This window comes from Leptidea sinapis, chromosome 25, assembly GCF_905404315.1.
Source record: "Leptidea sinapis chromosome 25, ilLepSina1.1, whole genome shotgun sequence".
Classification (NCBI taxonomy): Eukaryota; Metazoa; Arthropoda; class Insecta; order Lepidoptera; family Pieridae; genus Leptidea; species Leptidea sinapis.
In genome coordinates this window covers 1,750,315-1,774,450 of record NC_066289.1, presented here as the reverse complement: position 1 = coordinate 1,774,450, position 24,136 = coordinate 1,750,315, and the positions used below count along the sequence as shown (strand labels likewise).

General features: G+C 35.9%; 5 protein-coding genes across 35 annotated transcripts in view; 3 read left to right on the top strand and 2 right to left on the bottom strand.

Annotated features, from left to right (window-relative positions):
* The window catches only part of LOC126972211 (lysine-specific histone demethylase 1A), a 411,187-nt gene extending 408,935 nt beyond the window's left edge, over window positions 1-2,252 (bottom strand). For all 30 annotated transcript variants that reach the window (XR_007731089.1, XR_007731092.1, XR_007731094.1 and 27 more), the window contains exons 1-4: window positions 2,084-2,252; window positions 1,784-2,004; window positions 1,495-1,684; window positions 128-281 (exon numbers count right to left, since the gene is read on the bottom strand). Coding sequence is in view for 3 of the 30 variants with exons in the window: in XM_050818839.1 (XP_050674796.1) it covers window positions 128-281; window positions 1,495-1,684; window positions 1,784-2,004; window positions 2,084-2,107 (589 nt within the window). In the remaining 27 variants the exon portion in view is untranslated. The remainder of the gene's footprint in view (window positions 1-127; window positions 282-1,494; window positions 1,685-1,783; window positions 2,005-2,083) is intronic.
* LOC126972229 (polycomb protein Scm) overlaps window positions 1-24,136 on the top strand; it is a 324,514-nt gene that overhangs the window by 221,173 nt on the left and 79,205 nt on the right. The gene's annotated exons all lie outside the window — the stretch shown is intronic.
* LOC126972250 (bursicon) lies at window positions 6,966-10,704 on the bottom strand. 2 transcript variants are annotated; one of them, XM_050818900.1, is made up of 4 exons: window positions 10,580-10,704; window positions 10,069-10,178; window positions 7,665-7,790; window positions 6,966-7,184 (listed from the first exon to the last, which is right to left on the bottom strand). In XM_050818900.1, exons 1-4 carry the CDS (start codon window positions 10,674-10,676, stop codon window positions 7,050-7,052), a joined length of 468 nt encoding a protein of 155 aa, XP_050674857.1. In that variant the 5' UTR covers window positions 10,677-10,704; the 3' UTR covers window positions 6,966-7,049. The 2 variants fall into 2 exon arrangements, with proteins under 2 accessions (XP_050674857.1, XP_050674858.1); XM_050818901.1 differs by lacking the exon at window positions 10,580-10,704 and having other exon boundaries at window positions 10,069-10,188.
* Window positions 11,762-15,101, top strand: LOC126972253 (partner of bursicon). The gene is made up of 3 exons (XM_050818902.1): window positions 11,762-11,920; window positions 13,727-13,851; window positions 14,789-15,101. Exons 1-3 carry the CDS (start codon window positions 11,803-11,805, stop codon window positions 14,957-14,959), a joined length of 414 nt encoding a protein of 137 aa, XP_050674859.1. The 5' UTR covers window positions 11,762-11,802; the 3' UTR covers window positions 14,960-15,101.
* LOC126972227 (CAAX prenyl protease 1 homolog) lies at window positions 18,067-20,018 on the top strand. Its single transcript, XM_050818870.1, has 2 exons — window positions 18,067-18,298; window positions 18,518-20,018. The coding sequence occupies exons 1-2, from the start codon at window positions 18,209-18,211 to the stop codon at window positions 19,754-19,756; spliced, it is 1,329 nt and encodes a 442-aa protein (XP_050674827.1). The 5' UTR covers window positions 18,067-18,208; the 3' UTR covers window positions 19,757-20,018.

Here is a 24,136-nt window from a genome sequence, read left to right as displayed (position 1 = left end):
TAAACCTTAACTTAAGCCGACACTAAGATTTATTACTGCAGTATTTGTATCAATTGATCTTGTGTACCATAATGTGGGAAAAAAGTTGTTAGAAAAACCATCACACCAAACAAACAATTTTTTTTACCTGCACCAATAATGATGACTTTTGGCCTTTGCTTCCCTTTTGGAGGTGATGGAATAGGTGTAATACGTTCATAAATTCCATAGTTTATGAAGCCATGTCTCTCTAAGAAAGCATGTGTTCTCAAAATAAGTACAGGATCTGCATTATATGGAGGCTGTAATTAATAATAAAAAAGAGTCATTACAAGTTGAACAGTTATCCATTAATATTGAACAGTTATAATAATAAAAGCTGAAATCTTGTGTACAGTAAGTGACACCAGTTTTTTCCCACACTTTAAAGTACTATGAATTTGCTCCTCTGAAGGAGTCTTTTCCCCAGTAGTAGCCCTGAAGCAAAGCAGTCGCAGGGGGTGCCATCTTGGAAGGGGGCACAGAAATCAATCAAAACTTGATATGTTATTGATTTATTATATTATATACAGTTAAGTACAGTTTATAGTATGATTTAATATTTATTATTATTACAATTATTTACTTATTTTTATTTTATTACACTACTTACTTTGATACCTACGCAAATTAATTTGCAATGGGAAGACTAAAAGAACTTTCTACTTCAAATGTCACGAGGGGCTGCTGAAAACCAGTGTTGTGTTGGTGTCTTCTGCACTGATTCTGAGTCAGCTCCTTTTAGCAGGGAATCACGCTCACACTGTTATTTTTATTTATTTATTTTTAATTTTTTATAATATTTGTTATGTTATTTAATTTAGCATTTTAATATTTTAATTAATATTGTAAATTATTGTTTTTTGTGTGAGTGTTTTTTATTGCTAATAAAGTGTGTTTCTATTTCTATTTCTATATGAAATCAATATAAACAATGTGATAAACTACACCATGATTGGTTGGATCACTATTTGTTAGCCAATCACAATTGATCTTAACGGCTGCAGCTGCAGAAAATAATACTGCCATATTTTGTATCCAAAACACTGAACACAAAATTTTTATTGTTATTGTAACACTAGATCCAGTTTGATTATACATTGGGTTAAAGCTACTGAAACAGTGTGTCACAAAAGATAAAATTTTACAGTAAAATGTTAAGTATTGTTGCCACTATTGAAAGAACTGTCATAGTCTGTCCCATCGCTTAACATCACTACTTTAGTTCATACTCTTCTGTTAAGTTACAGTTGTATTGTTATCAGTCTCTAGGGATGTTTGTGACTATAATTCTCAATTTTTAAGGCTTGTGTGGATCAAATGTCCATCACCAATTGAAAATACTTTTGAATTACAATGGTAATTCTTCTACCTGTTAAGAAACAGTTGGTTTTGATCTGTGCTAACAATAATTTTATGAAAAAAAGTTGAAATACACAATTACTGGAACATGTTAATTTGATTTTTTATACTTACATCCATTTTATGAATACTGCGTTCTTGAGTCAACTGTTTTTTTGGATCTTCAAACCAAAGTTTAAGGACTCTATTTCTTATTTGAATAAATGCTTGAGCTGACGACCCTTGCAAGTCAGAAAAGCATTCTGCCTCTAATGAAGACATTTTATCAAATGGTAATCTGGACTGAAATGCTGCTCCTTCCAAGCTGGGAAATATAAATAGATTTAATACTTATAGTAAATATACACGCTGTTCACGCACCAGATATTACTATTTATTATTATTTTTATTTATTTATAACAACCTGTTCAACATTTCTTTGTAATTAATTTCTTCAATATCTTCGCTTTTATATTCTTCAACTATCGGTTTTTCCTCTTTTTTGGAATCTGTGGTACGACTTGAAGAGGACTCTCTACGACTTGTAACAGCAGCAGGACTGGATGATGTTATTTTACTTTTTTCTGAATGATCAGATTCAGAATCTTCAGGTTTTAATTTTTCATCTAATTCGCGGGCATCGACCTGTAATCAATATAAACATAACCTTAGAGATATAAGCAATGAAAAAAATTAGATACAAACAATATTAACGATAACATACCTTTGCTCGTTTACGGCGGCTCATTTTTAAAGATATCCTTGTTTTTTTAGGCTCAGAAAAATAGTGAAAATTACGTAAAATTACTCTTACAAAATTTGCATTAAAACCAAAACAAACTATTTAGTGCAAACTGCAAATCAAAGATGAAATCCTATTTTGAAATATGAAACTACTTTCTATAATCTATTATTATTCACTACCAAGAGAAGAATCGTAACTCTATGGTAATTATGTCCAACCTAAAATTATTTTTTAATTTAATTAAATACACAGATTTTGTTGTATTTTGGTTTGATCCGTCAGTCTTGTTACCAATGCTCTAAAATAAAATAGTAATACATGGGGTACACTAAAAGTTTTGCACTTCTAACTAATCGTAACTATTTGAATTTCGAATGTTATATTTTTTTCAACTTTGCAACTTAGTAATAAATAAAAATAATTGGCGGGAAATCATTTATAATTTTTTTTTATCACACATCAAAGTTCTACGTACGCTAAGAAAATGGAAAAAAGTTGAAAAAATTTTAAAGCGATGACTTTGATTTTAAAAGTTCTCTCTCTCTCCGCAAGACGGTGCCGCTCGTCTTAAAAATGCTTTTGGGAGAAAAGAACCGTGAGGCGATGGTTTGCTGAATTTGAGAGGTCGGGTTTCTTTACATGACGAATTTCGTGAAGGGCGGCCTTCAACTGCCAACGAAAATAATGTGGCTACTGTTTATTCGGCTAATTGAAGAAAACCCGCGGATTAACTATGAGGCAATTCGAGGACTATTGGGGATTGGTATGAGCCATATTCAGAAAAATTTACACGAATAATTGAAAGTTCGGAAACGTTGTTGTCGTTGGATCCATCATGAACTGACAGCGGAGCAGAAGCGGGCCCGCGTGGAATGGTGCTCACAGATGCTAATGAAGTACGACCACGGACATTCTAATGCTATTTATTGCCATTACATTGCCACAGGAGACGAAAGGTAGATTTATTGTTTTGAACCCGGAAAAAAACAGCAATCTTGTAAATGGGTGTTTGAAAATGAGAACAGGCCGACAAAAATAAGGAAGGTGAGATACGTTGGTAATAAAATTATCGTATTTTTTTTTCTCAGCTACGGGTCCCATCTGCACAATTCCACTTGAAGATCAAAAGAGTGCTTTGGCCGAATGGTATTCTACCATTTGTTTACCCAGGCTGTTAAAAATAGTTCGCGTAAGACGACCAAAAAGCCACGTTCTCCTACAGCATGACAACGCTTCTTCACACACGGCCAACAAAACTAAGTCATTTTTAGCTTCCGAAAAAGTACCACTCGTCACCCATCGTGACTTACGTAATATTAAAACTAGCGATGGAGAACACAGTGATCCTGTGAAGGTTCCGCTTTTTTCCTTTTGAAGTGCAAAATCCTAATAGTAGGTAATTCCGTGGATGAACTAGTAGTTTATAAAATGTTTAGGAATAAAAAGGACGAAAACAGTTAATGCATAACGCACGCAACAATGCGTTCACTGAATGAAAACAAATGTTCGCAAACTTCACTTGTGATAAACAGGTATGATCGTAATTTATATGTAAATCTTCCGGGATTATCTGTTTTTTTGGTTGTAATTGAAGATTGCATAATATAACTTATCTAAGCGATGGTGATATATTTTAACTATATTATAAGGCTGCAAAAACAGTAATGAGCACAAATTATACTTTTCATAAATAAGTTCACACTTAATATCGTACGATTATTAGATAAAATTACTTTACTTGCCTTGTAATTTATATGCCGTTGACCATTAATACGTGATTAACAAGTCCAAAAATTTGAAATAAAATATAAACATGTTAATTATTATCCCGTAAATCATTTAAATATACAACCAGATCACTAATAAGTTCATATTATCGTTCTTGGAAGAAAGCACAAGCTTGCCCACAAAATGCAGCAGAACTTTGATTTTTAATTTGTGCCGTTTATAGGATTGTTTTTCTCTTACGCTCAAATTTAGTTAATAGCAAAATGCAAACTATGGAGGGTACAGGTAAGGAGAATAATCTGTGTATATGAAAAAGTGTCTGTCAAGTTTTTTTTTTAAATGAAATAAATACCTAATTTTATTATATAAACAGAACAAGAATCGAGTACTTACCAAGTACTATTCTTAAATATCGTTTTTGATATCATTTGTCTCCTGCCGTGTGATATTGTGGTTTCTTACGACGACTTTTTCTCTCTTTTGGATTCTAATTTGATAGTTAAATATTTATCACACGTCTTTGATTTGATTTGAGAGGTCGAATGGGTACCCCCTCTGCCCTCAACTCCTTACGCTTGCCAAAAGCAAATATATCTGTAGAACAGTAAGGCTAGTTTCTTTTTTATAGCATAAGTTTTCGATAGGAACAAGAATGTATAAAAATAAGTAGGTACATAATATTATATAATTCATTGTGATTTGTGAACATTCATAATTATTTTTAAAAACGTTTTGCAGGAAATGATTTTGTTTTTTTTTTTTTTAATATTTCGGGAAGCTAAAAAAGAACCGGGTAGTGGTCGTGGATTCCGCCACATTCACGAAGACCAGGGATTTAACCATTACATGATCAAGACAGCTTTTTTCTCTGGTCACGCTATGGGAATAATATTATCCAACATATGCACATTTGGTTAATAATAATGTGTACTTTTCAGCTCTTCGACCGCTACTATGGTCAGTGATATTTGTCTCCTACAATTATGATGTTTGTGAAAGATGTTATGTTACATAATACCTGCAAGACTTATTATAATGGATTCAATATTAGTAAAACAGAGAAGCAGATAAGTACCATTTTTGTTTAATAAAATAATTTTATTACGTCATCTCAATAAAGATTTTATTATTATATTTTTATGTCTTTTTTGTGGGCAGTTCCAAGTTATGTCGGAACTACTCATAATATGCCGATCATGCAGATCATCATATCCAGAGTGAGGTACATCTTTGATATCAAAAACGGATCGATTTCCGGATCGAAAACGCTTGAGCCAACTTTGTGCTACATTTGCGAAAACTGCAACAATTTTTTTCGCGGCTTGCGTTATTTTTTCCTTTTTGTAATTTTTTTTTAAACTTCTTGAGAGTAACTTAGTATTTTTTTCTGACGGAAGTATCGCTCAGTAAAAAAGTCAATTGAAACAATTTTTTAAGCCGTTATAATTATATGGTTTAAAAAAAACATTTCAATATGCTCAGTAATATTTTTTGAAAATCTCCAAGTGTATAATTTGCTTATTTATTACTACTTTTGTAATAAATAATATAACTATAAGTTATCAGAATTTTTCTGACATTTGCGACATTCGTTAATTTATTTTTAGTTTCTTCGTCCATTATTAGGACAACAACGTCATAATAATATGTGCTAATATAACCTCAAATTTCTTATTATCATTTATTTTATTTAATGAGTGAATATTTTAAAATGTGCGAATGGTATTTATGAATTATAAATAGAATATAAAATGAAAATAATTATCAGTCAAATAAAATGGTGAAATCCCAGAAACATTAATTTACTCTTTCATCAATAAATAAGCATAATAGAGAAAATCAAGACAGGTTCTTTATTATAAGGTATAATGACCTGACCTGTAAAAAGTTTAAGATTTTATTTTCTGATTAATAATAATATTAAAATATAACATTATATAATTCTTTGTAAAATATATAAAATCTCACTTGATTAAATATTTTTTTTTATGGAATAGGAGGACAAACGAGCGTACGGGTCACCTGTTGTTAAGTGATCACCGCCGCCCACAATCTCTTGCAACACCAGAGGAATCACAGAGGAGCGTTGCCGGCCTTTAAGGAAGGTGTGCGCGCTTTTTTTGAAGGTACCCACGTCGTATCGTCCCGGAAACACCGCACAAGGAAGTTCATTCCACATCTTTGTAGTACGTGCAAGAAAGCTCCTTGAATACCGCACTGTGGAGGACCGCCACACATCCAGATGGTGAGGATGATAACCTAACTTGTGGCGTGTCGTGCGAAGGTGGAATTCGGCGGCAGGAATCAGGTTAAACAGCTCTTCGGAACACTCCCCGTGCGTAGAAGAAGGTATAAATGCGGTAGAAGACACACAATGAAGCGACGTCTCTACGCAACGCCAAGTGATCCAGCCGTTCACAGAGCACTGGGTCCCCGACAATTCGAGCTGCTCTGCGTTGCACGCGATCAAATGGATCGAGCTGATACTGGGGTGCGCCAGACCAGAGATGACAGCAATACTCCATGTGTGGCGGAACCTGCGCTTTATAGAGCGCTAGTATGTGGGCCGGCTTGAAGTATTGCCGTGCTCTATTAATGACGCCCAGTTTCTTTGAAGCCAATTTGGCTTTGCCCTCCAGATGAACACGAAATTGTTCGAGAATTCGAGACCCAGTATTCCGATACTAGGCGAGGCTTTAAGGGAAGTGTTGTCGAAGAGCGGTGATACGACAAATGGAGTTTTTTATTATAAAGGCGTTCATTAATTTTAGGTAGAGAAAATGCCAACTTTGCTCAAATGATGAAGGTCTATCGTTAGCGTCTAAAAATCTAACAAAGCTCCTCAGTAATACGTGAGTGCTTATTTGGAAACAAGGCTTTATTTAATGTAAAATATTAATATATCTGTTAATTATTCCTAAAGTTAATTATTAGTTTTACTTCAATCGCGCATAAAGATTACACGCACACACTTTTTTTAAATGTATCGAATTTCTTCATTATGTCATTCACTCACTTTGATAGAAAGTAAAAGTAATGAAAATGAGCTAGAAACAACATTTTATTATTTTGTTGCGATTTCTCTCTGACCTATTATATTAGATACTTAGAGTGATAAAACAAAAAAACTAAAAATGGTCGAAAGCCTTTATTTTTATGCTTATAACATTAAACATAACATAAGAACATAATAATTTACTTGATACAAATTTATCATTTAAAAATGCTTTCTGAATTGATTGTGTAATGGACCTTCTTCCACAAAACCAGCTATTTCTTGCGGAATAATCGAACTTTCTTCAATTGACCCGCAGGGGCGACACATACATTCTAATGGAGCTTTGGTAGTCACCTAGAAGAATAATTTTAATAATATATTTATGTGAATAATATAACATTAGAATATTATAAGTAATTCTTTTTTACCCTGGTTGATGTTATAATTATTATATTTCTCCGCAGATTATTCAGACTGTATACACAGTACGTTTCGTAGCTCTATGTACCTAGATACTATATAATCTCTATGTTGTACTAAAGGGTGACGTCACTTAACTTCAGAGCAGATTTTTCGGGCATGTAATAGTTACCTACATAAGAGTTTAAGGAATTCGCAATTATTACACAATCTGCTTGTAAACAAAGAGAATTTAAACACTAGTTGTAAATTCAATAGTACATATTTCTTTGGATGGCAACGGATAATTTAAAATTATATATTTTAATAGGTAGGTACAGTTAAATAGTTATATATTATTTATTAAATATTATTTAGGTATATACCAATTCGTGTAGGTACCTACTGCTTTGATCCTTATAGATAGGTTGTTACCTTTCTTAGTCTTTTCTCTTCGCTTTTAGCTTTTGGACAGAATAAAACTACACTAGCTTCTCTTTCACCAGATTCTTGGCAGCAATTGCAGGATCGTTCCATTTGCCATATTTTGCTACCAGAAACCTAAAAATTATAACAGGTAAGTCTGAGATTCTGGAAAATAATAACACAAATAAAAACTAAAAGTTTCTAAAGTCCAAAAGTGCACACCTAACACGTTTACTTGTTTATTATATCGCCTAAAGAAAACTGAAATTTAATGCTGTACCTATTACCTACGATATTCTATGCTTAGATTCTATGATAGTAATGAATCTTCTCAGAAAGAATGGGTAAAATAATTATAGTACAGCAAAGTAGCAGCAAAGTTTTGGTAAGTACCTGGATTTTATCTTTCAAGTGTCTGGATGGACCATAATTTATTCAAATTTTTACATTCACACATATTAATTTTAACAATAAAAAATATTTCATATAACCTATGTCTTTCATATAACCTATGTCTTTAGCGGTAGTGCGCCCAAAGCATCACGGCGCGGCGCCGTGTGGAGACTTAATGTCGGCGTTGAATAAAAATTATAAATATGATAGCGATAGTTCCGTGAGTCTGAACCTTTTTATTAGTAATTTCTCAAAATTCATTACATATTAATAGGTATTATTTTATGCTTTATTTTTCGGTTGGGTCCAGTTAGTAAGTCTTTTGTTGGGCGATGTATATGTTTCTACAATATGATCCCAGAAAATGTACAAAACAAATGTGTTACGAAATTTAAAAGAATTGTTAAAAAACGCTTGTGTGGGAAAGGTTATTATAGCATAAACGATTTTCTTATTGACACCAGGGACTGGGAACAAAGCGAACACCCTCAGGCTCTTTAATTATAAATGTTTATTGTACGATATCACATTGTAATCCATATTTTATATTTAAAAAAAAAGCCAGTTGAGTTTCTTGCGCCCATTCTTCTCAGGTGTGAGGCAGTCTCTTTTGAATGGGTGGTAGTTTTTGGTAGTTTTTGCGTTCAATAAGTGATTTTAAATCCTATTTTGAATAAAAATATTTGAATTTGAACATCGATGCCTAAACGAAATAAATAGATTTGTTCCTGTTTCGCCCCGCAAAGGTTCGCCCCACAAAAAAAATCTTTTTTCGATCTAGATTTTATTCCTGTTTCGTCACGAAAATAAGAATAATTTATTATTTTATTCTTGTTTAGTCCCACTTTTTGTTCTTTATTCGCCTCGGGTAGTAATTTATGTGTTTTACAACATGTTTTGTACGGACAGCGTACAAAATATTTTAATTAAGTTTATTTATAATATTATTAATTAACTCAACAAGTTAGTACTCAATACCAGAAATCAATTAATGGAAACAGGAGCCTTTTTTACCGTTAAAATACAATATAATATTTTGTGTATGTTTAAAATAACTAAATATACTCATTCAAATTGTAATATAAACTGGTTTTAATTAATAAAACTATGCTATAATAAAAAAATGTCTTTAGGTGATTTTAAGTTGTCTATAATTAATGCAACTGATCTGTGATTATTATTTACTTTATATTTTTAAACTTAATAATTAATGTAGGTGATATGTGATTATAATTTACCTACATTATTCTTAAAACCATATTATAAGTGTAACTGATGTGTAATTTTGATTGTGATTGATATTGAGTAAATAGATAGCTAATAAGTAAACAATATTATGAAACTTTACATTTTATTTTTTTACTTGTATAGCGGTCTATATAATTTTAAATTATTGATAGAATAGTTAATAGCTGTCTGTGATTCGAATTGTGATTTCTTAATAAATATTATTTATTTTATGATGATTATACAATTTTATTTATGCTTAAAAAACCGCTTTCTCCACCTTCATACTGATGCGTGGACTTCCGTATCAAGATAATTTTACTATATACTTGGTCCGCTTATGATATGTTTGGGCCAAGTTTTTTTGTTTTACTTTTGAGACAACCTGAGATAGCTGTGCCGCAATCTGCAGAACCATAATATCCTGTAATAGGTTTATGAACTCCTTTCATGCTATCGTTTGGTCTCGGGTAAGCTATATATATTTAGAATATTCTTGTTATTCACATTTTTTTTCTGGCTGTACTAAAATAACATTTTATGTGTTAGTGACCCGAAACAGGAATAAAAATAAACGTGGGACGAAAGAGGAATGTGGGACGAAAACCCGGGGCGAAATGGGAACTTTAAAAATACTTTAATTTAATAAACATAGGTAGTTACGAAAACATTATGTATTAAAGAGATTTCATTTTTAGCTTGGAGTGTAATAACGATTTTATGTTGCAAATGTGGATGGCGGTTCATCAAGGGAAGACTTGAAGAAATAAAAGAAACATAATTTAAAACAAACCTGTACATAACTTGTGCACTTCCCTATACAAGCATACGATGGTATCGGTTTTGGTACACAGCCAGGATGTTGTAACACATGAATTACTGGAGTCATCTGACACTCTTGACCTAAAATCATAATAAAACTCATTGGATATAACTTAATAACACGTAATATAAGTGTTACCTAAGACAATAAGTGAAGCTTTTACGGCCAATCACAATATTCGGTCTATCTCCGGTTTTGGCCTACTTGTGATAAAAAATTGTATTTCTGTCCCAATAAACTTATAGACGGTAACTGATCTTATCCGTACACGCTTTCTGTCAATAGGACGACGTATAGCTTACCAGGGATATAAGTTTGTATGGAAATTGCAACAGTGAACTGGCGATAAGAATGATTTATCGGGTGTATTGGGACATGATTTTTCAGATTATTGACAGCTAATTACTGACAGTAGAAGGTACTAATTTATCTTTGTTAGCCATTAGTGTCACTTTAAGCTTATCTTGAATTTTGAGCTTACCTGGCGGTAACTGAACTTCTTGGCAAACGACCCCATTTTCTATTGTAAATAAGTGTAAATAAACTAGTGTAAAATATAAGTAATAATTAAAGAACATTTTAGCATCTAAACCTTTTTCGTTTACAAATTCTCGTCGTATGAAAGCATACACGAATGAAATGACCTTTTATAGTAGCTGGTGCATATATCTTTATAGTACTTATAACCAGATATTAATGGGAAAATATTGTCTTACCAACAGAAACAGGCATTAAAGTCCTCTGAACTTGCCGTCATCCCCTCGTGCTTGTGATTACAAGAACTCCCGACTGTGCGAACAAGACTGTTAAGTGCTTACTTCAGTCATTTTTAATATATTAATTGTTTTCACAGCAATATAGGTAGGTACCTATGGTTGGTTTTTTTTTGGGAAATATTATAGTCCTGAACCCACAAGGCACAAAGTAAACCTGTATGTTGATCATGGATGAAGTATTTTTTAATGTAGTAATTCCCTCAATTATACAAATTCAATTTATAAACCTTTGTCAAAAGTTTAAGTAGGTACTATGCGGGATTCTAGGGATACGTGCCAAATTACTAGCCAATAAGCCAACCAACCGGAGTCCAGAACAATTGACTCAATATCTAAAAATCCTGTCAAAAGACAACAACCTCTCTGTATGAAAAATATTTTCATATTTCTATGTGTAGATACTATTCTCTAAAAATTAAGTTTAAAATATTTTCAGTTCAGATGTATAATATATCAACAAAGCAGGCATTGATCAATGCAAGTTATAATGTTGACATAATAAAAGTATTTGTTAATGTAAAAGCCAGAACTATGGGTAAATCCTAGGATTTAGCAACTCTTATTAATGGTAAACCTCCGAACAGTATGATCCACGTTTATTTGAACTTTTACCACTATTGGCTTATACATACAGACAGCAATATAATATACTTTGTGTACCTACTTCTGACTAATATTGAAGGTACCTATTATTTGAACGATATATCTAAGTTTAAATAACTAAGAAAATATATATGAACATGATAACTAGCACAAGATTTACATGATTCCACACTTAATGTTCTTCGACACACGCAGAGAAGTACACTCTCCTATTAAATAAGATCAATAATTATTCTGATATAAAAAGCTGGTTAAAATCGAGACTATCGCAGTTTTAATGCTGTAGAGTAGCAATAAAGACCTAAGTATTCATTCATATTCAAATATGGTTTTTCATCGAAAAACTTTATTTCTTTTGGTAGATGTTATGTTCGTAATAGTAATAAAAACTTATGCAGATGAAAACTGCGAAACGATACCAACAGAAGTACATGTTACAAAAGGTAAATAACATATTTTTTGCGAATTCAGCACATTGTAATTAATTTAAACACCATTGACATATTCGTTGAAACTATTTTAATATTAAGTATACGACATAACAAAATTTATAAATCATAATATTAGATTTTTACCTATGAAATTGCCGTTTTGTATGAAAAAATTTAAACGAATTTTTTTCATGTATTTTTTATTTGTATTAATCGAATTAGTCACCCATGCAATCAATGCATCTTTGCCAACGTAGTGGCAGTTTATTGATTCCCTTCTTAAACAAATCAGCTGGACAACAAATTCTTCAAAGGCATTTTCTTGGCACCCATTTGTCAAGCTTTTTTACCTTGCCAATTTGATGCAAATAGACCAATATTGTTTTGACGCTATCGTCGAAAGCTGCTGCTAATTCAGCCGTAGATTGTGCTTCCACAATCGCCTTTAATTCGTCATTGTCGACCAAAGTCTTCGGACGACCGCGAGGTTCATTTTTCAGGTCGAAATTTCCAGAACGGAAGCGAGCAAACCAATAACAGGTGGTGCGTTGGTTTGTAGTGTTAGCTCCGTAAACGTCGTTGATGTTGCGTGCCGCTTGTGCCGCGTTGCTGCCATGACGGTACTCATGTTCTATAATTACTCGAATTTTTAACGTACCCATGATGACGGAAAACATTGAAATGCGATGACAATGTAACTAGTGTTAATCAATAAACAAATGACAACTTTTGGAAAAGGAATTCCATGTTTTTAAAATAAAATTGATTTAAAATTAGAATTCCTAGCCAAACAAAAAATATTTTGATTTGAAATGGCCAGTACTGCAGAACGGCAATTTCATGGGCAACCTATTAAAATACGTAAATAAACATAAATTATATTACTTTAAAAAAACTTAAATCATTTATATTTTATTTATAATTATAAACAGGTAACAGGTATTACCTAGTAAATATCATGTTAAAAATTTGGTTTCCCACATAGAAAAGTTTGTTTGGGGTATTTAAACTTGGGTACGACCTTGCCATAGAACTTCCTTGGTGCTTATGATTTTCTATTAGGCGCATTAAAATCCTGTCCATAAATGGAATGTACGCACAATAGAGCTGGTGCAAGCTTCGTAACAACCAATGGGGATGAAATCATCTCCATCATCGCCCCAATTTTGTGATTGGCTTTGATAGTTATACAACTTTTTAATAAAATAAACCTTCTTTCCGTTAGATGCTATTTAAACATCAGTTTTTTTATTAGCAATAGATATGAAATAAAAGGCATTCTTAATGAAAATATGGTCTGGAGGTACGCTCGTTTTTCCTCTTCTTCCATTCATAAAGTAAAAGATTATAAAATAGGTAATGAAAATAACGCAAAAAAATAACAATTATCATGGCGATTGTACCTATGGCAACAATATGTAATTATACATAGGTTTAGCTGACCCAGCAAACGTTGTATTGCCGATATTAAAATGGCGATACAAAAGTAACTGTTGATCGTAAATTGGTGAAAATTTGAAGATGTATGTATTTTTTAATGCTGACTCATAATCAAACAAATTTAAAAAAAATGTCAAAAAAAATTAAAAAAAAAATTCGTGTTAACATTTAGGGGGATGAAAAATAGATGTTTTCCTCAAAATTTCATGAGAATCGGTCAAGCCGTTTCGGAGGAGTTCAAAGTTTAACACCATGACACGAGAATTTTATATATTAGATATATAATTACATATTATTATTTTCTATACTAAGTTATACTATTTAACTCGAGCTAACAATAATTGTCTGTTCTAATATTTCAACTAATATTAATCGCAGAGGAATACGACGAAATGGGGAGCTTAGCGCGATCGTGTAGCGGAGAAGTCACCGTAAATAAATGTGAAGGTATATGCAACAGTCAGGTTCAGCCATCCGTCGTCACTCAAACAGGCTTCCTTAAGGTACTAGTTATTCTAAATCTAAACATCATAGATCATAATTGTTCATTTTTAGTGATTCGTTATAGGAATAACTACACTTTATCACCCTATACACCAACAAATGATTTGAGTTTTCTTTAGTGTTCATTCCGCCAATATTTGTCTTTAAACAATTCGAAAACTCAAATCATTTGGATACTTATGGATTTCCGCAAAGTAACGCCTACTTCAATAAATTAACCTTACAACACATTTTAAAATATCGGTCGGTGTCTATTTCTGCTGTGAAGCAATGTATAAGCATTACTGTGTTTCGGTCTGAAGGGCGCCGTAGCTAGTGAAATTACTGGGCAAATGAGACTTAATATCTTATGTCTCAGGGTGACGAACGCAATTGTAGTGCCGCTTAGAATTTTTGGGTTTTTCAAGAATCCTGACGGGCACTGCTGTGTAATGGGCAGGGTGTATCAATTACCAGCAGTTGAACGTCCTCCTCGTCTCGTCCCGTATTGGCATAAAAAAAATAACTGGGAAGTACCTAGGTGACAACAAAGCTCGCGCGTGCGTGACTGCTCCCTCGTGAGTCCCTAGTCCCTACTGGCTCGCCTAGTGTGCAGAGGCCGTCGCACGTATTTACGATTTCGAAACCTACACGGGGAGTGAGACTGCTGTTACGCATTAAAAACACAACCGTGAAACGATTAACACAATTAAAATTTTGCACACACGTTTAAAGAAACTTTACTTTTCATCCTGAAAATATCGCGAACGAGTGCAATAAAAATTTAAAGCAAAAGACCTTGAAGGCAAAAGTTTGTAAATAATATTGTATAAATGCAGCAGTTTAAGATGATCAATGAATTATTAAAATTTTGTACTGCATACTGAAAGGTTCAACATTAGTTCTTAATTCATTATATGCAATTTACATAACATAAAAAACAAATTATGTTTTCAGGAGTGTTTCTGTTGTAAAGAGAATTATCTTCGAGAACGTTTAGTTACATTAACGCATTGCTACGACCCAGACGGCATAAGACTGCAGGACGAAGATCGGGCAATGATGGAAGTACGTCTCAGAGAACCCGCAGAATGTAAATGCTATAAGTGTGGAGATTACAGCCGATAATTACCATTATAATGACTGAAATATATTCTGGTTATTGATACGTATACAATCCACTCAGTGCTATGTATTATATGAGAGAATTATGAAACTTAGAATTAATTAATGGGATTAATGGTCAAAGCCTTTAAATAGAATAATAAAATGTTAATGCCTAAATAATGCAGATTTTTATTATTATTATCATGTCACAACGAACTCAGAATTACCCGCAATCCATAATAGTATATAGCTCGCAAGACCCATCCAGCTTTTTTTTATATTATAGGGGGCAAACGGGCAAGAGGCTCACTTGATGGGGAGTGGTGAGGTAACAGCATTTAAACACAACACATTCCAAGAAGGCATTTCATTTACAGACAAGAGCACTTACACTCTCGGGAAACCCATGTGATGGCAGTTTCACTATAAGCGCTTTTTGAAAACCCGACCGAAGGCATTCGCTATGTCCAAACTCACCGCCAACGCCTCTCCCTTCGAATCAAACGTTTGCGCTCATTTATTGGTGAAATTTGAGAGTTGTTTCTTTGGGACTGCTTTGAACACACACTTAAAATATAAGTAAGTCAATGTCTTAAACAGAATATAACTAAGAATAAAAAAACAAGGTTATTATTACTTTACTTATACTTATACAAATAAAACAACCAAGGCGGAAATCGGCATGAAGTAATGAAACAACGGAGCAAGTGACGATAGTATTATTATGATCTATGTTTCACGTTTATTGCTATTCAGAATCAAGAATTCATATGGGTCGTTAGAGCACGGCCATCTAGCGAACCTTTCAGAAACACAAAAATGAAAAACGCTTATTATAATAGGCCATAGCCACAGTAGACATATTAGCGATTGCTCAATAAATCAATGGCTTGCAAACCACAAAGTACTTACCTTTCTATATATGTACTAGTAATTGCGAACCGAGGGTGCTGCTATCGCTTTTGTTACAAAACAGCTTCTTAGCTGAGTAGTTGGAATGTGTAGTAATTAATATTTTACTTTTCTTAAAAGAAATTACAATAATATAAATCTTTGTAACGATCTACAATTAGTAAAAATAGTTTGCTTATAAATCTTACGCTAAGGGGTTCCGTGCCCTAATCTTATTATTAAAATTATTGAAATATTGGAAAACGTTATTGAAAATGTAATATTTATTGTAAGAAAAATATACATTAGTTATATAAGACACCATTCTAGCTCTAAACCGTTCAGCAAGCTAAGTGGATTAAAATGGTACTTGCTACAACATTAGAAAAATACAACAATAATTAGTATATTATTTAACTAAATCATTCTCGGAGCAAAGGCCAAGCTTGACTATCCAGTGTTCACCATGTCCTGCTGCTTTTTAACTTTTTTTTGCATGGTATATCCACTAGACCAATTGATCCTTCAGGAAGGAGTGGATCGAAGGAGAAAATATTTACAGCAAGATACATTTATTTACATTAAAATGTTTTAGTAGGTTATTAGTTTTATACTGGTGATACTGACAATGTATGTTTTACTGCTAATGACGTGGCTACGGTAGTTCGGAAGATGAAGAGGGGAAAATCTCCGGGCCTCGGCGGACTAAGTCTTGAACATATTCTGTTTGCTGGTGAGTCAGTATGGGGTTTTAGCCAACCTATATAATTATTGTATAAATTTTGGTTATTTACCAAAACAACTAATGAATACTGTGGTAGTTCCAATGCCAAAGAACAAAACGGGTGATCTTTCTTGTGTCAAAAACTACAAACCGATTTCGCTAGGCACTGTGATAGGGAAAATATTGGAAAGTATGATCAATCCAAGTCTGAAGGAAGGCATCCAGGTAAATCACGCTCAATTTGGTTTCCGACCCGGCCTCTGGACGGATTAAGAAATTTTCAGCCTTAAAGCAACCATTTACGATTACATCAGCATAGCAACATCTGTTTACGCATGCTTTCTCGATTGGAGTCGTGCTTTCGACCTCGTAAATTACAATTTACTGTGGCAATAATTACGCGCCTCGAATGTAGCAACGCAAACGGTGAATTCGTTGGGATTTTGGTACGGAAACCAAACAAACAGTGTAAGATGGGTTGACGTGACCTTCAGCGAATATAGGCTAGAATGCGGCGTGCGCCAAGGAGGTTTGACCTCTCCCGAGCTTTTTAGCCTGTACGTGAATGACCTGATTGCGGAACTGGGAGGCACCAGGGTCGGCTCCACGTGTATGAATAACTTTAGCTACGCGTATGACAAGGTGCTTCTGAGTCCCTCAATCAGGGGTCTCCGTAAACTGTTAGCGATCTGCAAGCGCTATGCCGCAGAACACGGCTTAAAATATACGTCAAGAAGACAGTTGCGATGGTGTTCCGTTCAGGCAGAGGCCCGGAGACGATCCCCAATGTTTTCTTGGATAGAGAGAAACTCGAGATGATTGAGCGGTTAAGATATCTCGGTCACATTGTGACTGAGTACCTCAAGGATGACGAAGATATTGAATGGGAGCGACGTGCTTTGTATGTTAGGTGTAATATGGCCTGCTGTCGTGTCGCTTTGCTAAGTGTACTGACCTAGTGAAGGTGACGCTGTTTAGAGCATACTGTCTAAGCTTCTATACATGTCAACTTTGGGCGAAATACACCAGGCGTGCCATCAACAACATCAGGGTGCAATACAATGATGCGTATCGTATCCTGATGAAGTAGCCTCAGTACTGTAGCGCGTCGGCCATGTACGCCGAGGCCAGAGTACCGGATTTTTTTGCGATCATGAGATCGCTTATTGCAACATTCTGGAGCCGATTGCGAGAAATGGGATCCTGAGCACACTGGCCGGGTATCTGGATAGCTCAATTCACAAGCATTGGCGTTCAGCGCACCAGGAGGCTAATGGGAAATAAATAGACCTGAATACAGAATTGTATTTTAATTTATTAAATTTTTAAATTATTGTATTATATTATTTGACTTTATACATATATTATTGTAATTTTAACTAGGTGCATACCTTATAAAGATATATTATAATATTATGTGTCGATCAGGATTCATATAAATTAAATAAATACATTTATACTCTTTGTTGTTTTAGATATCACTGACATTGACAATGACAAATAGAAATAGCTACAAGTAGGTACCTAGACCTACCAAGCACTGGTACCTATACCGATTGGCGATTACCAATTTGAGGCGTTGGATTTTTAAATTCTGCTATATAAGTTGTAGGATCATTTTTGTTGTATTATTTTAATTAGAAACCGCCCTTATAATGGTTTTCAATGAAGAATTACTGCTGCTTATTATTTTGGTTTTCATATGGGCAGAATATTTGTGGGAACTTTATTTATCTTTGCGGCAGGTATGTGTTGCAGTTTTCACGCATTTTAATGAATCAGTGAAGTTTATTAAAATTACACTTCTCACACAATATCAAATATTATGTTCAAAGAATAATAAGTTAATTTTCTTATATTTCAATGAAAAACACAGATTGGATACATAACCCTGCTTTATAGAAACACTGAACACAGATCCCGCTATTGATTTATTTTTACTCAATTATAAACTTTGATTTCAGCTTAAAATCTACAAAACTAATAACAAAATACCAGACGATTTAAAAGATATGTTGACTGAAGATTCATTTAAAAAAGCTCGTATATATGGAATTGATAAATCTCAATTTAAAATTGTTAAGGAATTCTACAGTATAGCTATGACAACTGTGATTCTTTACAATAAATGGATCTTTACGGCATGGCAGAAATCTGAAAACATTGGAGGTCTATTCAATATTAGACCTGATCAAGAAATTATTGTGAGTTGTATTTTTATGGCATTGGTGACATTGTTTAATTTTGTTGTGAACATGCCATTCACAGTATACGCAACATTTGTCCTGGAAGAGAAGCATGGATTTAACAAGCAAACTGTAGGATTCTTTTTAAAAGATCAAGTAAAGTCTCTCGCACTCAGTCTAGTCATAACATTACCTATTATTTCTATAGCCATTTATATAATAATGCTTGGTGGAAATATGTTTATTGTCTGGCTTTGGTTGTTCACCACAGTTATATCTCTAATATTGTTAACAATTTACCCCACAGTTATTGCACCATTATTTGATAAGTTTGTACCTTTACCAGATGGCTCCTTGAGGAAGGGAATCGAAAATCTGGCTTCAAAGCTATCATTCCCACTTTCTCAAGTATATATAGTTGAGGGTTCCAAAAGGTCTGCTCATAGCAATGCATATTTCAGTGGGCTTTTTGGTGCCAAAAGAATTGTTTTATTTGATACATTACTTGAGAAACATGATGAAGTGAAGAATGTTACAACTGGTTGTTCTGAAAATGAGATTTTGGGTGTATTGGCTCATGAATTGGGTCACTGGAAGTGTAGCCATATTTACAAGTCAATAGTTCTAACTGAAGTGAACTTGTTTCTCCTGTTTTCTGCATTTGGGTTCCTCTTTAAAAATTCCTTGTTATACACAACTCTTGGTTTCCCATCAGGCCAGGAACCTATAATTATTGGCCTAATAGTTGTAATGCAATTAATTCTTGCTCCATACAATTCTATGCTGTCATTTTTTGCTACTGCTTTATCAAGGAAATTTGAATTTGAAGCTGATAACTTTGCAGTTGGTCTTGATTATGCAAATGAGTTAAGATCTTCCTTAATCAAGTTAGGTAAAGATAACTTAGACTATCCCATTTATGACAAGTTATATTCTGCCTGGTATCATTCACATCCGACACTTTTACATAGGATTGAAAATATAAGAAAACAAACTTCAAGTAGTAAGCAAGACTAGTAATAATTAACTACTACTATTAACTGTATTAAATATTTAGTACAATAATTTTATTCAGTGTTTATAGATGTAATGTCTCCATACTACAGTACAATGTTATTAATAAGATTTACATTTCATATAATATATTCAGGTACACCTTTTTGTGTAAATTTGCTTTTTGTGTACACCAATTTTGTGTAAATTAGTTTAATAATAATATGTATTCTCTTATTTGTGCATTTAGTAATTCTCTTTTTCTATAAATAAAGTAATTTATATATATTTGTTTTTATTGTAGATTTAAAGAATGTTTTTTTATGGAAGAGTAATGATTGGTCACCGCAGCACATACTCTCTTGTAACACACTCTTTTATAATCACAAGAGTATTGCTAACCTAATAAAGTGTAGTGTAGACTAAACATACATATGAATTCAAAAATAAAAAAGACACAGGTATGTGGTGGGTGAGGATCGAACCAGGGTCTCCATGGTGAGAGTCAACAGTTCTACCTATTGTGCCACCAATGCTTCAGTGTAGTGTGTATGTTATGTTTCTAAACATTGTATTGATAATTTTTTGATATAATTTTACCTTGCAATCAGTCGAGAGACTGACCAGATGGGTTCTGAGATTATAAGCGATCAAATTCCTCATAAGAAATTTCTCTATATTTATTTTCTCTATAATCATGGCTGTCTAGTATATGCAGTCTTTTCAGCCTGAGCATTGCCTCATGAAAAGTTAATTGCACAGCAAGTTGGTTTGGGTGGGCCATCAGTTTATTTTTGTATTTAATTTTGGTGTTCCTTATTTCCTCTCTTACTGTGTTAATATTTAGGTTTCTATGGATTTCAGTAACTCTTACAAACCATGGTCATTTGAGATTTGTTTCAGGATGTAGTTCTGACATTTTTTTTTATGGAATAGGAGGACAAACAAGTATACGGGTCACCTGTTGTTAAGTGATCACAGCCGCCCACAATCTCTTGCAACACCAGAGGAATCACAGAGGAGTGTTGCCGGCCTTTATGGAAGGTGTGCGCGCTTTTTTTGAAGGTATCCACGTCGTATCGTCCTGGAAACACCGCACAAGGAAGTTCATTCCACAGCTTTGTAGTACGTGGAAGAAAGCTCCTTGAATACCGCACTGTGGAGGACCGCTACACATCCAGATGGTGAGGATGATAACCTAACTTGTGGCGTGTCGTGCGAAGGTGGAATTCGGCGGCAGGAATCAGTTTAAACAGCTCTTCGGAACACTCCCCGTGATAAATGCGGTAGAAGACACACAATGAAGCGACGTCTCTACGCAACGCCAAGTGATCCAGCCGTTCACAGAGCACTGGGTCCACGACAATTCGAGCTGCTCTGCGTTGAACGTGGTCAAATGGATCGAGCTGATACTGGGGTGCGCCAGACCAGAGATGACAGCAATACTCCATGTGTGGCCGGACCTGCGCTTTATACAGCGCTAGAATGTGGGCCGGCTTGATGTATTGCCGTGCTCTATTAGTGATGCCAGGTTTCTTTGAAGCCAATTTGGATTGCCCTCTAGATGGCCACGAAATTGGCAATCGCTCGAGATTTCGAGACCCAGTATTCCGATACTAGGCGAGGCTTTAAGGGAAGTGTTGTCGAAGAGCGGTGATACGACAAATGGGGTTTTTTTAGTGGTAAACGCGCAAACTTGAGTCTTCTGTGGGTTAAATTGGACAAGGTTCAATTTACCCCATTCCGCGACCTTCTCAAGAGAGGACACGATAAAAGACACAAGTTTCTCCCGGCACTGGTCGACGATTTCCCGAGAGAGACCTGCATGGCCCGTGTCATCACCAGTGCTGTCGTCTACATAGCAATGAATGTTGGAGGTGTCCAACATATCATTGATATGCAGAAGAAACAGCGTAGGAGATAGCACACAGCCTTGGGGCACTCCAGCATTCACGGGCTTCGGGTTCGAGCAATGAGGAAGCTGCGCCCAGTGAGGAAGCTGGAGGTCCACTTAGACAAGCTCTCGAGAAGCCCAAATGATGGAAGTTTTGAGAGGAGCGCCTTGTGCCATACACGATCAAAGGCCTTTGCAATAGCCGCAGCCCATCTATGTGTTAGGTATATCAGAAGATCAACTGCCGACCGACCATGGCGAAAGCCGTATTGTCGGTCGTTGATCAACTGGTGACCCTCTAGGTATACCAAGAGCTGACGGCTTATTATGCTCTCCATGATTTTGGAGAGCAGGGAGGTAATAGCAATCGGCCTGTAGTTTGCCGGATCCGAACTGTCTCCTTTTTTTTGGATCGGATGGACAAGGGCTGACTTCCATGAGTCAGGGACTACGCCTTTGGAATAAGAGTGCCGGAATAAACGCGTTAGCACCGGCGTCAACTCAGGGGCACACGTTCTAAGCACGATTGGAGAAATGCCATTCGGCCCGCTCGACTTCCTGACGTCCAACGAAAACAGAGCTCGCCTAACAGTTTTCTGTCTGAACTGTACTTCAGGCATAGAGCTCTGACACCGCGGCATGGTCGGCGGTGTTTTTCCGTTGTCGTCAAGAGTCGGGTTGGAGGCGAAAAGAGCGCACAGGAGATCGGCTTTCTCTTTTACCGTATGGGCCAGGGTGTTATTCCTCATGTGCAACGGCGGCATAGACGGCTGGCTGAAGTTACTAAGAGCAGCTTTCGACAACGACCAGAACTTGCGTGTTCCAGTCGGGTAACTGGAAAGCTGCTCGCCGATTTTGAAGACGTGTTTTGACTTTGCACGGGCGATTTGCCGCTTAAAAAATCTGGAGGCACGGTTGTATTTCCTCTTAAAAACTATGCAGTTCGGATCTTTTGTGCCCAGCGCCGCAACCCACTTTGGTTTTTTGCAGTCAGATGCTGCTTTAACTGACGCATCAAACCAGGGCTGTGATCTGCCACCGTTCAGTACTACAGAGCTTGGTATAAAAATATCCATGCCCTGTAGTATCACATCGGCTACTGCAACGGTGCAGGCACTAGGATCATCCGAAGGGAAACAAACCCTGGCCCAAGGGTAGCATGCAAAAAAGGAACGCATCCTATCCCAATCTGCTGACTTGTAGTGCTAAACGCGGCGGGGCGCTGGTGGTCTGCGACGTGGGCGTCGGATAGGCACTACACTCCTGACCAGGCAATGGTAGGACGTTCCGTGAGGGGCGTCGACAAAGACCTGGTAACCATCGGGATGTGTAGTCAGCAGAAGATTTAATAAGGACGGCATGGGGCTATCCACATCCGGGAGCCGCGTTGGCGACTGAACCAATTGGGACAGACCATATGCCAATGCAAAATTAAGCACTGATCGCCCTGCGTAGTCTGTGGTACGTGATCCAAGCTATTCGGTATTGTGCCCGTTGAAATCACCCAAGACTACGATTTCAGCGGAGGGGATCTGTGCAAGCACGTCGTCAATTGCCGCTTGAACGCAGCCCATGAGATGATCGGTTTCTGCGTTACCACTATGGGACCTGTAGACACACGCATAGATGCGGACGCGGTCCTCTAAATCTACGCGGAGCCAAAGAGTGGACAGGTCCCTACCCTCAAAATTGCCGAGACGGCGACAGCAGATATCCTCCCTAACGTACACAAATACCCCGCCATGAGAAAAAAAAATGTGCTCAATTTTGTACCCGGGGTACGTTAAATATGACGTATCACTAGGCCGAGATATCTGCGTACACGAAGGAAACACAAGGCCGGCATCGCCGTCTCAAGGTGGTGGTGGACGGCGTTTAAGTTGGAGTTAATTCCCCTGATATTGCAAAAGTCCACGTTGAGTGTGGAGCGGGGTGCCGTGATGTTACTGCCTCGTTTTTCCTTGGTCTTGCGCGGTTCTGTGCCATCCCCAGAATACAAAGGGCAGCCCGAGCTAGATTGCTCGGGGAGGGATTCTCCGACTCTGGTAGAGCCGGTACCGTCCTGGGGTACTATCTCTTTAAGGACCGCTTTCATAATCTTTCTTGGGGAAAGGGAGGGGGGGGATGGCCACCGCTCCTCGAGACTAACCCATGCGAAACATAGCGGCACTAGGCCGCTACTTCACGCCGGTATTCCGTGCGAGTGTGGTAATTAACCCGGACGAGTCTGGCCCGATTGTGCTGACGTCAAAAGACGGCAGCGTGACTCTTCCACTTCTAAAAAGCCCTTAGTCGCCTCTTACGACACCCATGGGCCTGGGACTCCCCTATTCTTTTTAAGACCCGGGGAAAGTACAAGGCATCTGACATCTTTGTATTATACTGATATTGGAGTCACTTGCTGACTCCCACAGTTGAATACCATAGATCTATATTGGCCTCAAGATGGTCTTATATATAAGCAACTTTAAAACGAACTTATTTTTCAGTGACAGTCTGGAGTTCCATCC